This window comes from Pinus tabuliformis, chromosome 7, assembly GCF_031772625.1.
Source record: "Pinus tabuliformis cultivar Carrire ecotype Pingquan chromosome 7, CPIR1, whole genome shotgun sequence".
In the NCBI taxonomy this organism is placed as follows: domain Eukaryota; kingdom Viridiplantae; phylum Streptophyta; class Pinopsida; order Pinales; family Pinaceae; genus Pinus; species Pinus tabuliformis.
In genome coordinates, this window is record NC_142293.1 from 107398765 (window position 1) to 107413840 (window position 15076).

General features: G+C 37.3%; 1 protein-coding gene across 1 annotated transcript; it reads left to right on the top strand.

The window, feature by feature from the left end:
* The first annotated feature begins 547 nt into the window (after window positions 1-547).
* LOC149245516 (disease resistance protein ADR1-like) lies at window positions 548-13823 on the top strand. Its single transcript, XM_089457792.1, has 5 exons — window positions 548-1416; window positions 10629-11038; window positions 11453-11808; window positions 11906-12114; window positions 12806-13823. The coding sequence occupies exons 1-5, from the start codon at window positions 762-764 to the stop codon at window positions 13642-13644; spliced, it is 2469 nt and encodes an 822-aa protein (XP_089313918.1). The 5' UTR covers window positions 548-761; the 3' UTR covers window positions 13645-13823.
* The last annotated feature ends 1253 nt before the right edge of the window (window positions 13824-15076 follow it).

The window sequence follows — 15076 nt, forward strand, 5'->3', positions numbered from 1 at the left end:
AATATAAAATAAGATGAATATATACCATTAAAAATTAAGATGGAGATATACCTTACTTGTGAGGCAGAAATTTAATATCATCGGAATACAAGATAGAAAGTTTGGATTAATAGTAGGATTGAAATATAAGAGGGAAGGTTTGGATTAGGCTATATTTGATTAGATATTCCATTTTATAATAAATATATATGGGAATATGAATATAAACTATGCTTTATTAAAATATAGTTTTAAATATAAAATAAACAATTATGTTATACAATATTCTCATTTTATATTCAATTATGTATGTTATATAGCATCTTCCATCTTTAATAGAGTATTCCACCTCCAATTGAAGAGAGAAGTATTTATTCCATTTCTTATTCTGATAATAATTGAAAGAAGGCATAGTCCTTGTTATTTGCCAGGTAACTACCCAGAATTTCCCACTCCCGTGATCTAGGAACCTTAGGATCCTTTTGGCTTGACTTGTGGGACCTTACCTTGACTTGACTTGACTTGGGATTCTGAAATAATAGCTCAGAAATTTCCTGTGCCACTGCCTCGTTACACCCTTGAAGTTGTGGCACTGTTTCGTGATGCCACCCCTCTTTACGTTTTCAAAATGTTCCTAGTAGACCGTGTTCGCTATAAATCGTATTCAGCTAATTATCAAAGCAATGCCGAGTTGAGAACGTTAGCTATTGAAGGAGACTGTGATATTTTGAGAGAAACAAGTATATTAGGAGCATCTGTATATCACTTGCTAACTCTTTCTGATGGATAGAGTTAATTGCGAGAACTCATGCAGTAGATTGGATTCACTGCTCAGAGGCCTTATTCAAATATTTCAGCATATATGTTTGTTGAATTTACAAAAGCCTAAGGTTGAGCAAAATCCCATATATGAGGATTTTCTGAAAATCCTCATGAAGGGCGTTGAATTGGTGAAAAAGTGTGAGAAGACCAGCCGTTTTAACATTTTCATCAATGTCAGGCATGCCTCTCAAATCCACCAGCTAGAGAAGGAGATCTCTGATTTCCTTCAGTACCAGATGCCTCTTAACATTATCATCGATGTGAAAAATCTCGTAACGGAACTGAAGAGTCTTCGCCATCTTTACAAGCCGGAGTCAGTGGATGGGAGCAAGATGAATGAAGCAATCTCCAAGCTCACCAATGATCCCCATGAGAATGCCATGATACTTCAACAAATGGGTGCAGATGACATGTTTGATGGAACTTCAGACGAACCTTCTTCTAGTTGTGATGGGTTACTAAAGTCTGATTTTGTAGTGGGCTTGGAGAAAAATATTTGCAATTTAAAGAGGATTCTGCTCCAGAGAGAGGTGTCAGTTGTTGGGGTGCAAGGTATGGGAGGTGTTGGCAAAACAACTATGGCATTAACCCTCTGTAACGATCACGAAATTAAAGGTAAGTGGTTTTCCATTTATTCAAACACATTTATCTCCGGAAAGACACTATGTTTACTCTTTGGTTTTGGGTACTTGCTGAAATGTCCAGTTTGTTGTTCATTCCTCTCTTTTTTTTTCGCTGGGAAATCTGATGCATCTAATTGTTGTTAATATCCAAATTGTCTGTTTTTAATTTCATATCTAGGATGCATCTTTATGTTGCTAAGTTCAAACTTGTCTATTTTCAATTTCAATATTTTGTATGTTGGTAATTTGTGTTGTTAACCGCTTTACGCGGGGAATTCTGGTATATAGAGGCAAACCAGTCCAATATTGGTCCTCTGTTCTCTAGGGTATATTTCACAAACATTTCTAAATGCAGCTTGATCACTTTCTTGTAACCCATTAGTAACTCCTTGGTTTTGTTAATGGTACAATTTATCTAGCTGCTTTGGCATACCGCAGGCCAATTATATTGTAAGTTTTGTATGATAACAGGAGAAAAAGTCACTGCAGTGCAATCTAAGGGCAGCTAATTGACTTTAGAAAGGTTTCCTATAAAAAAATAATCCAACTTGTTGATATTTCCTTCAATTTAATTTATTTAAAAATTAAAGGTGGTATCTTCCTAACCCAATTGTTGTGATGTTTCTTTCCATTTTAATTCGTTTAATCTACTAAGCTCAGGTGCCATTTAATGGAGTTAAATGGGTTCTTAATAATGTAATGCTCCCTCTCAACCCTTAAGATTTCTCAGGTTGATGGGAGGTGTTACTTTTAATTAACTCAACCTCTATGGTCTCTTTGTGGAAATGTGGTTACAAATTTTCCTTCCTTCCCAAAGTTAGCAGAATTAACTTTCGATAACACCATCACATTTAGGTCATCAAGAGCTTTCCAGTGATATAAATCTTTCCTCAATTGTATTCCTAGATTGAAAGTTATGCCCTCCTATACACTGACCAACAAGGTAATGCCCCATGGCACCCCATGTGGCCAATCGATTAATCACATTGTGGTTTAAATCTTCATTTACTCCAATAATCCAACCTAATAGTGGATCCCCCTGCCTCCTCGATAGTTAATGGAGTCTACTACTACCACTTTTTTTGTTAGCTAATGGATAACCCTTTCCGTTGTGCTTCTGTTAATTGTGCCCACAACTAGGAAAGGGTCTGAACCCGACGCTAGATGGAAGACACAGACATAAACTTTCCCGTCTTAAGATACCAATATTTGACAACGCACTCTCTGCTACCTATACCAAGAGTCATGGGAAAGCCTCATGAATCTTCTGATAGGCACATTACAGGATGACATGGCTTGTCACGTGGCACCATCTGATGTTGACGTGTCCATGTAGAACCCATGTAATTTGCTCCATGTCACTCTACCTTCACAGCATCTTGTTGACATCATATTGACATCACCTCGCCACATGGCATTCTCCAATGGTGCCATGTGTCATCCAAAACATAGTGACTTGGCCCTCCAAAAAGGCCTTTTCTACCTGCCACATGTCACACCGATAAGATACCATGTCAACAACCTTACCAAGTCATTCTACCTATGTGGCATCCACATAAAATTACCTAGCCCTCGTGACAACTGTCACCTTAGCTTGATTTGGGTCCCACAAGGCCAAACCCTCTTTGTGCAATTTCATGCTTTCCCATTTATAAATGGAAGAGGCTTCCATCGCATTCTTTGTTAATTGTGCTGGAGTCCAAAAAGGCTCAGTCGTGATCCTGGAGTTAGGTGGATGGCATGACATGAATTTTTTTGTCATCTGATGTCGACCTTGGCGTCGTGCTTTCTATCTACAACACCCATTCCAAAGAGTTATTGCTTGGTGATGAGGCACAACGTTGAATTAAGCATTAGGATTATCGATAAGCCTACCATTCATGTTATCATGGTGATTAGCACTAATACAAGTCCCCGATAGAAGCCAATTTCTTCTATGCTCAGACTTAGAAACTCCACGAAACTTCCATAAACATTTCTATGAACAACGAAGTCCACAGGGACAAAGCCCTTATTCCACACTCACATTCGAAACATTATGCATAGCCATGACACAAAAATAAAGCATTCAATATACCCACCATCAGGCGCAAAAACGAGCCAAACGATGGTTGCACTACTCCGTGACTTCCAGCGCAGTGAAGCATATATTACAACATTAAAAAATTCAACAATCATACTCGGTAATTATTTATGGTCATGCCAAACCATGGAATTCCATGCACTATAACAATCAATATGAGCATGTCAAACATTCATTCAGATCATGTAAACAATTTTGTAACTTGGTAAAATTTCAACAAGCACAGAAACCTCGTCGCCCCTCATAACCATGAGAACATATAATAAACCTCTTATTAGAACCAACTAGGAATATCCCATTCTTCCATAAAATTGTGATGTTATATGCATTTCCATAGTTCATAACAATTTCATTACCATTCACAGTGCCACATATGTACAAGTGAATAAATTTATCTGATGAACTTAGATGACTAGTGACTAAGGGAGGCACTTTAACTCTCCACCCAACCATAGGCCAGCTACATTGCAACCTTTCTTTCCAGTCAAAACGCCTCAGTCAAATTCAAACACTGAGGAGTTAAGTTCTTAAGGGAATTTACACCAGTGTAAGTCAACTAGATCACATTGGAATCTAGAGCACATAGTGTCTCCACCTAATACTTAGGAATCTAGAGCACACATTTTTCTCCATCCAACAATCAATATAGGAGTCCAGAACACATAGTGCTCCACCCAACAATCAATATAGGAGTCCAGAACCCACAGTGTCTCCCCCTGGTTCATGCTATAGGGATACAGATCCCACAATGTCTTCACTAGCAATTTGACAAGAATCTAGAGCACACAGTGCCTCCACCTATTAGGCCCCACGGGAGTCTAAAGTCCACCCTCAAGTTCTCCACCTATGAAAAAACACAACAAGTGTTAGAGTACATGACATATCCACCTGCTAGGCAGGAATCCAGAGCACATCCTAACTCCACCTTCTCAACACAACAATATTTCTCTTTACACCATGCTCCTTAGGATGCTCCCATCCTTGCACATTCATTGTGATTCAGGCCTTTATTCAACAATTCTCTTGTGATTCTCCCCTTTCTACCCTTTGAGATGTGAACTCCTCAGTCTTTGAATCTGACTCGGGCATGCTAATGGACAAGAAAAGTTGCAATGTGGCTGGCCTATGATTAGGTGGAGAGTTGAAGTGTTGCCCCTTTCTTCAAAGACTGAGGAGTTTTAAATAAACCTCTTCTTTCAATTCCCCATTTAAAAATGCAGACTTCACATGTAGTTGGTGTAGACTCCAATGATGCTTTGTAGCTAAATCCATCAACATTCTAATAGTGTTTAGCTTAGCTACCGGAGCAAAGGTTTCCTCATAATCAATTCCTTCTCTTTGTGAGTAACCTTTAGCTACCAACCTAGCTTTGTATTTGTTTACACTACTATCTTATTTAAATTGAGGTTTATATAACCACTTACAACCTATAGGTTGTTTCCCTTCCAACAATTCAACCAGGTTTTGTTCTTAAGTATTGACTCATATTCCTCTTCCATGGTTGCCCTCCATTCATCATATTGACTTGCTTCTTTATAATTTAAGGGCTCAATAACATTTAAAGTACTAGTTATAAGAGCATGGTCTCTATACCTTGCTGGTAATTGAGTCTGCCTACCTGATCTCCTCAGTGGCGGACTTGCCTCAAATTTGTCTTGCTCACTCCTTAGCGGACTTGGCTTGCTGACTGTACTTGCATCACTAGTTTCTTCCTTTTGCTGCTGCTGCACATGGTTGTCTTTAATTTCCTCATTGTTGTCCTCAATCAACAAAGGAATGTGCCACTCCTCATAGCCTTTGTCTCTGTTTGCTTCATCAACCTGCTCATGAAATATAACATCTCTACTCACAAACACCTTGTGAGTAGATGGATTAAATAGTTTGTATGCTTTAAACTCATAACAATACCCTACAAATATGCATTTGATGGCCTTCACATCCAGTTTCTTCCTATCCTCTTTAGGATCATGAGAAAAAGGTTTTGAACCAAAAACTCTTAAATGACTAACTACAGGATTAAAACCATATAAAGCTTCGAATGGAGTCTTAAGGTCAAGGCTCTTTGTTTGACTCCTATTTTTAAATAGACTGCAGCATTAATGGCTTCTACCCAAAAACCATTAGATAGGTTCTTACCTTTCAACATGTTGCGCACACACTCCACCAGAGTTCTGTTCTTCCTCTCTACAAACCCGTTCTACTGTGGAATGTGGGGTACTGTAAACTGTTGAATTATTCCATGGTCCCTGCAATATTTGATGAAGATACCGAGGTTGTATTCTCCCCCTTGATCTGCGCAGAGAATTTTGATGACTTCCCCTACCTGTTTTTCAATCATACTTTTAAAATCTTTAAAATATTCAAATGTATGACTTTTCTTGCTGAGAAAATATACCCATGTATATCTTGTGCAATCATCAATAAATAATAAAAAATAATATGCTCCTCCTAATGATCTTCTTTGCATTGGTCCACATATATCAGTGTGCACACGTTCTAGGATATATCTCTTTCCTCTATTTAAACATGAGGGAAAATCATCCCTGTGCATCTTTCCAAGTGCACATCCATCACAATCAACATGTGCATTTTTTAAAACAGGGAATCCATTCACCATACCTTTCTTTTGTAGCAGCACTAAATCAGGAAGATTGGTGTGTTTGAATATTTGGTGCCCAAGATTGTCTACTGTCATTGTTGTTGAAGTCAAAGCTTGGTGTGACACACTTGTGACATTCAACTTGTACATGTCTCCAACTCAAATTCCAGATGCAACTAGTTTCTGTTTATCTAGCAAATCCTTAATGAGACAATAGGTTTTAAAAAACTCTACCTTCAGGTTCTAATCTGCAATCATCGAAACAGAGATTAAATTCTTTTTTAATTCTCAGTACATACATCACATTCTGGATTTGTCTAATATTATCATCATGGAAAATCACATGAATCTCTTCGTGTCCTTTGATCTGGTAGGTCCTGTCATCACCAAGGTAGATGTTAGCACCACTGCTGGTTTCTTCAAAACTTTAAAACTAGTGCCTGTTACATGTCATGTGAGTGGATGCTCCTGAATCTACAAACTAGGTTTTGACCTCATCAATTTCAGTAGACAAAGCAGAATTAGACACAAACAATTTGAGTTCATGATTCTGGTCTTTGTTAGCAAAGTGCCCTGTATGTTTCTTTTGTCTGTCTCACTTCATCAGCACTCTTTTTATAACAATGTTTTGCTGTGTGACCAGATTTACCAAAATAAAAACACTTGATTCTTGAATCTATTCTGGTCGAAGACATACCTTGAGGTGGCTTTCTCTAGGGTGTACCATTGCCTTTCTGTCATGTGCCGGGCTTACCTCTGAAAGGATTTTTCTTCGCCATCAATGCGAGATTTGAATTCTGGGTTTTCAGACTCATCCGCCTTTCTTCCTTTTGCATCAAGATCCTTGTCAATTCTTCGAAATTGGGGGCTTTCTCCCTAGTGTTCAAGCCTGTAATAAACATCTGATAATCATTAGTCATACCATTCATGGTAATTGTGACAAGATCAGTGTTTGCCATTTTCTCCCCTATATCGCCCAACTTATCTCTAAGCTCTTTGATCCGAGAGATGAATGTAGCGACTGATTCATTCTCCTCCATTCTAATGGAGAGGATCTTTCTCTTCAAGAACAGTAAGCGATTTGTATTCTTTATCTCATACAAATCCTTGAGAGTTACCCATATATCATTTGCAGATTTGCACTCTCTGATGTGAGGGATAATACAATCTTTCACTGATAATTTCAACAACAATTTTTCTTTGTTCTCCCTCTTCTCCCAATCCTGAATCGTTGTCATTGTTCCACCTCCTGCTGGAATCGGCTTCGTTTCATCCCTAGTTGCAATCGCCCACGCACTTTTCCCCTCAAGCAGTGTCTGCAATTTTAATTTCCAGTTTGAATAATTCATCTTGTCGAGCTTATTTCTCTCATTTAGGTATGCTTCCGCCATATGATTATTCATTGTAACCGAATTGATTTATGGATATACTCCTAGATCCCTAATCTCCAACAGTCGATCTGGCCAACAGTAAAAAACTTACACAGGTGATCTCAAAAAAATAGGAAAAACGTACCAACAGGGAAATATATAAGGCGATCTCCAAGACTCCGATCTGATCCGATCCTCAACAGAATCTCAACAACGATCTCCCAAGCGATCTTCACGATCTTGGCATCTACGATGTACAGAGAACCAAATTTGAGTCGATCCACACAACATATGGCCTTCAAAAACACATTGGACAGGACCACCAACTCAGGCACTTCCGGTCTCATGCCGCCTCTAGTAGAAACAAACATCAATGCCCTTCCACTGCGTTGTTGATCATGCTGACGAGAAATTGTCATGTCCCTTCTCAAAAATATTAGTCACAGGGTGTTGCTACATATTTTTGGCACAATTTTGACTTAGGAGGAGGACCCTACCCTTAGACTTAAGAACTATGGTGAAATTTCAACTTTATTTAGGAGCTAGTGGAATGTGGGTGGGGCCACCCACATAAAGAATTCGAACTTGGCCATTCGATGTGCTTGGAGGGAAATCGAATGGGTTGATGGAGGGACCCGCATGAGGCTAAGGAGGATGAAGGTAATAAAAGGAGGATCAGCTCTCATTTTTTACTATCTTCTACATTTGCAAAAAAACACTCACTTGTACGTTTTGCTACTTAGCAAGTCTACTAGTTGTTTAGCCACGAATCTCTCACGCGGGAGATTCAACCTCTACTGCTGGGGACCATCCATGCCCGCCTTAGGGAGGCTGTTGCACATGAGTTTTCAAGGAGTCAGGGACAGGGACACACTTCAGCCATCAGCGCAGAGAGGGAACTGCGTATTCCTGGGCAGCGAGGAAACACGAAGGAGTTGGAAGCTAGCAAGGGGATTCATTGCTTGCTAGGAGATTCGGGTAATGAGGAGGAAGCATAGTAAAGAAATTTTCGCTGGAGTTTGCAGCCAGCTAGACTAGTGCATCAGTCAGTCGAATTTCTGGATAGAGGGACTGCGTAGAGGCCATCCAAAAACAATTCATGGGGACTTTGGGAGCAGTTTATCTTGGCCATGAGCCATCCGGTGTGCTTGGAGTTAGATAGCACAAGTAAAGCCAACATTTTGGAGGAGTTTGCAGTAGGATTTGCAAACTTTTTCCTGCAAGTTGAAATTGACAATCGACGCTGGGGAGAGGCTCCAAGAGGGCTGAAAATGAAAAGTCAAATCCAGCTAAATTCCCTTCTGGGTTTTTCTGGGTTTTGTCCAAGGATTCCGAGGCTAAAAGCGCACAATTTGCTGGGTAGTTTTTGGGCACCTTCCAGCTAGTCGAAGTTCAGCAGGGTAGTAATTTACTGTAGCAGCGCAGAGTGGTGCAGCAGCCGGGCAGCCTTCAACTTAGTTATGGTAGGTCTTTCTTGTTCATTGGGACAAGCCCAAGTGCACCATTCCATTTCATATTGTATCTAGCCTATAAATTTTTAATAATATGGCTCAATAGTTTCTTATTGGCAGTGTTTTCATGGATTTTCATGGATGTTTGATGTGTGTTTAATTTTTATATGCTATTGCGCAGTTTATTTACTTAATATCACTTACATTCCTATTTAGGAACATTACATAAATTTTGTAAGTTTTTCTGGATCAGCATGAGTTTGACCCCTAAAACTAGCACTGATCAACACCGTTTCACAGTGCAGAGCCAATGTTGATCAGCACGGGTTTGACCCCTAAAACCTGCATTGATTAGGGTTCCTCAGAATTTCAGCACTCTGTCACATAGACAATTAAACCAACCACCAAGGCTCTCATCCACCAAGGATCCACTGCTGCCACTAAGGCTCCACTGTTGCCACTAAGGCTCTCAAATCTGCCACTAAGGCACTCCAGCTACTAAGGCTCTTGAATATGCCACTAAGGTACTCCAGCCACTAAGGCACTTGATTCTGCCACTAAGGCACTCTAGCCACTAAGGAACTCAATTCGGCCACTAAGGCTCACCAGCCACTAAGGCACTCGATTCTGCCACTAAGGCTCACCAGCTCTGATACCATGTTAAAATATGAGAGCTTAAACTTATAATCTGAAACTAGCAGCTCACAAGTGAGCAAGCTGCACCTGGAGACTGCCCAAAGCAGAGAACGCTCTATCTCATTAATCATAAAATCAGAAATATATAAGTTACATCAATTTAGGGAGATTAGAATTGACTCCTAGAAAATAGGAACTAATCCTAATCTAAGGACACTCATACAACAAATAAACAAACTCTCTCCAATAATACAATATTCTCCATTAATTGCAACATGAGAGTGTCCACTCTCTTTGTATGCTTTCCCTAGGCCTCCCCCTACATTCTCTCTCCCTTCGGGGATTTTCTTTCTAAACTTTCCTTGTGTGTTGACCACACAGACATATTCCCTCAGATTAGGGACTGTATTCTCGTTCTTTTCTCAAGTAGCCCATACATTCTTTTAATGCTTGCACCAGCAAGACCATAATTTCTTTAGGGATGTAGGTGATAAAATGAATGCAATGGTTTGGGTTTACAAGCAGCTCCTCCTCCTCACACCTCGGAATGCATGTCCACTCCTCTAGCCCAGTGATTGTTTTACATTTCCAAAATATTTACATGAACTGCAATTCACAGTGACATTTACAACAAGCGTTGTCACAAACAGCATAAGCTTTGTATGCTAAGAAGTTTAACCTTGAGTTTAATTTGATTATTTGTCTGTAGATTTAGGTCATCGAAGCATCGAGTCACAGAATTAAAGCTGAATTGTTGACCTTGTGGATGAACCTTCTAAGGGCCCAAATTTTAGAGGAACCAAAAATACAATCAAGTTAAGGATAACCAAAATTTAATATGAAGAAAATAATATTCTAATAAGTGTGAGCCAATTTTGGTTACCATCTCTAAAGCTTGTGTCTATCATGGCTATCTAGACTTCCTGAAATCAAATTATGTTGTAGCTTTTCAATTTGAAGTTCTAGGGTATTTTTTTGACAATGAAACTAGTTAAATGTTTGTTATTGTACAAATTATGAAATTTCTGTCTAAACACTTGTCTCTTGAGTATTTATGTATTTCAGGTATTTTCCAAAACAATATCATTTTTCTCACTGTCTCACAGTCCCCAAACCTTAAGAAAATTTTGGAGACTATGTGGGAGAAGCTTGTTCATAGGAAGAAACCTGAATTTCAGAATCTGGAGGATGCACATAGACATCTGCAACAGCAACTGCAGAGGCAAGCAAAGCCAACTCTGGTGGTGTTGGATGATGTCTGGTCTATGGCAATTTTGGAGAAATTGTTATTTGAAGGGGAAGGATATAAGACACTTGTGACAACCCGAGATTGCTCTACCATTCCAAGAACAACCTTTTCTCGGCTTTATGAATTACCATTGCTGGATGATGATGAAGCTCTGTCCCTTTTTTGCTTCTGGGCCTTTGGACATAGATCGATTCCAAGTATTGCCAATGAAGAGCTAGTCAAACAGGTATATGTCTTATTGTACTAGAATGTGATATGTCATTATGTTGAGTTTGTTGTGAGTATGGTTGAATTTAGTGATTGCAATTACTGTAAAAATATAGTAAATTACAAGTAATTACTAAAATGGCATATCCCTATGTTGAGATATTGGTCCACATTAATACTTCCTTTATGATTAACAATGAAATAAGTAAAAAGATGTTAAAAATATGCTAAACATATACTTAATAGTCCTTTTAATAGAATCTCTTTTTCCACAGATAGCCATACATTCATCTTCATGAATCATCAAACATAACCTGTGAATGAACCTTAAGCACATTTAACGAGGGATTCATGTATTGAACAAAAGAATTTATTTGGTTTTATTTTCCACCTATCAAATTTTCGCTTAGAGTTATTAATGTATGAATCACAGGTGCAAGAGGAATGTAAAGGCTTGCCACTTGCTCTGAAAGTGATCGGAAGCTCTTTGCATGGTGAGCCTCTCCCAGTGTGGGAGAGTGCCAAGAACAGGCTTTGTAATGGGGAATCAATATCAGAATATCACAAAGACGGGCTTCTTAGATGCTTGGAGACCAGTATTGATGTTCTGGACGAGGAAGCACGAGAGTGCTTTTTAGACCTGGGGGCATTTCCAGAGGACAGAAGAATTTCTGTGGATGCACTATTGGACATTTGGGTTTACGTGCGAAGGATAGAGTGGTCGGATGCTTTTGTCATCTTATTAGAACTTGCAAGTAGAAATCTATTGAATTTAACAAGCAATCTGAAGTAAGTGCCTTACCTTCTGTTTGTTTTTCTTCAAGCTCTTTGATATTGGCTTCCAGTCCCTTATACATTGTATTCATCTGGTAATTGAACCTAGTAGGAGTCAAGCAATCAACTATGCCAGTGCCTCTGAGCTGTATTTTTCACAGCATGATGTGATGCGAGACTTGGCACTATATTTGGCATCCAGAGGCAGAATAGCTTGTAGGAAGAGGCTGCTTATGCCTAGAAAAGAGGACAGTTTGCCAAAGAAATGGGAGCTGCTCATGGATCAAGCGTTTGAAGCTCAAATAGTTTCCATTCACACAGGTGGGTGATTTTAGCAGCTTCCTTGAAGTGTAGACACTTATTTTCTTTCAAAAAATGGGAAACAAATGTATTGTACTAGGAATGGCAGATTCTTTTCTCCGGTCGTAGTGTTTCATGCTACCCAATAAGTTTAATCCACAAGGTCTAGGTCATGGACCAGGCCCAAAAACCGGAAAACCTTCCCAAGGTAATCTTATGGGGTTCTTATCACCAAATGATTTATTTGGAACTGCTGTTTGTTGTCTGTCGTCCTTGTGTTTTGTGCAAGTCAGTAAGACCTAATAACAGAGGGGTAAGTCATGGACCAGACCAGGAAACAGAGCCTTGCCAAGGAAATCTTATGTGGCTCTTTATCACCAAATTGATAGTTAGGAAGCATTTCCACTGAAACTGCAATTTCCAATCACCAAATTCTTTTCAGTTTTCTGCCCATTATTTTTGCTTTAATATCCAAATTGTCTACTTCCCAAAATTTATTCTCTATATTTCTTTTATACAAAACACCTTCTATTTTTGCTTCTCAGGAGTGCTAAGCAATCAACTTCAGAGAAAACTATTTATTTTGTTTTACTCAACCATCTTCAATCACAAAATAGCAAGTTCGTTCTCTAAGATTTCTGTGCATACATAATATGCTCAATAACCTAAAACGTTTTAATTGGACTTTTGCATTTGCGATTTATCTATGTAGGTTCCATGGAAGAGAATCAGTGGTATGATATGAATTTTAGTGAGGCAGAGGCTTTGTTATTATTCTTTTCTGCAAGCCAATACTTTCTTCCATCGTTCTTGAGTTCCATGACAAAGCTGAAAGTCCTCATAGTATTCAATTATGGGTCCAAGAGAGCCACAGTGAACGGTCTACCTTTGTTATCTTCACTCACTAAGGTTAAGACTATTCGCTTGGAGAAATTGACTGTGCCACCACTTCAGGAGCAAAGTAAAGTTTTACAGAACTTAGAGAAGCTATCTTTGAGCTTATGTGAAGGGCTTGGAGATATGTCGAACTTCAACCACACACAGTCGAGCCTAAAGTTTTCTGCAATGCTAGATTTCAACTTGGACCGTTGCTGTGATTTGGAGAAGTTGTCCCCTGGTTTTTGTGACATGTCTTCAGTTCAGAAGTTGTCTATCACTAACTGTCATCTTCTTCAAAAATTACCTGATGACTTGGGGAAGCTCGACTCTTTAAGAATGTTAAGGGTATCTGCGTGTGTAAGTCTGAAAGAGCTTCCAGCATCTATTGGAAAACTTGGGAAGCTAGAATATCTTGACATTGCACTTTGCGAGTGCTTAAAAGAACTTCCCGAAGAAATAGGACAGTTGAGCAAACTCGAAGAGCTTAACATGACAGAGTGTTCTCGGTTGAGGAAGCTGCCTAAATCAGTCGGAGGGATGAGATCTCTGAAGCATGTTATCTGCGATGAGAAGATTGGGCAGCAATGGAATCGTGTCAAGAGCTCTTTCATGATGAAGGTTATAGTTGAAGTTGCAGAAGCACACTTCAGCTTGGATTGGCTCAATGATTGACATCCAATCTAGTGAGGATACAGGTTCCAGTAGCTTTGGTTTATCATGGCAATGCGCTGTTTATTTTCAGTTTATATGTCTCGTTAACTTTATTTGGTTTTGGAAAAGCACCGTGACTTTGTTGTCACCATGATATTTTGTTTTCCCGACATTCTGAATTTATATTTGAATCATTTAAATTATATTTTTGAAAGATTTAGATTTATTCATAAAAAGTCTTATTTAAGATTTTGAGATTGAAAACGATCAGGCAGATAAAAGTATATATAAATTTAAAAAATTATAGTAAAAGAAATTATGATTTATGAGAGATAGAAGTATTTTAAATTTTAAAAATATAATAAAAGATATTAGGATCGATGAAAGATAAAAGTATTTTTAAATTTTAAAAATATAATAAAAAGTATTATCATTTGTAATATTATTAGTATTGATTTATTTTACTTATAGATTTATTGGATATTTAGTTAAAGTAAATATTTTGTTATATAAATTTATTTTAAAATATAAATCTTGAAAAAAGATTTTGTATTTAAAAATAGTATTTTTTAAAATTGGTTTGTTATATATATCTTATTTTTAAATGTATACATGAAAAGTTGTTTTGGGCATTTGGATTATCCAAAGTACACAATTTAAATATTTAAATATGTAGTTGCAATGAATTTTTGTTAAATTTTAGACCAAATTTATCTTAAGAGAATTGAAATGTAAAATAGTGTGATTATTTGCAATATTTTGAAACGATTTTTATTGTTTTATATAATATATGCATATATGTATAGCTTTAATGTTTTATCTTAAAACGTTTCTACCATTAAGTGGCCATACTTTCAATTCTTTTGATATGCTTATGATTAAGTTTTTTGATATGCTTATTATTAAGTTTTGTGATTAATTTAGTAAAAAATATTTTTTTGATCAAATTGTGTTTTATTATAATAGATATTGTTTTTATTTAAAGTATATTTTATTTTTATTTAAAAAAACATGTGACAATTTTAAATTAAATCACAAATCTCTTTTACGCTATGGTAAAATACTTCTCTCACCACAATAATATATATTATTATATAATACAATTAATTACAAATATTTGATAATGTCCTAGAAGAAAATATAAATTTATAAATTTATATTTTTGGAGAAATATTTAGGAATATGTCCAATGATAAATAAGAATTTAGGGCAATGCCTTTTTAGTCCCGGCATCGAACTAACGCATAAAGTAACAAAGAATAGCTTAGAAAATATTCCCATTTAAATGGAAATTATTTAATCTTTTAATGTCTTACCAAGTTTTTTTTTAAAATGTATATTAGGTTTATATTTATTTTATTTTTAATTTTTTTCATTCACAAAGCATTAAAGTAAGTTTAAAAAAATAAAGAAAAATTGTGAAAAAATTTATTTTAATGAATTTTTTTAAACT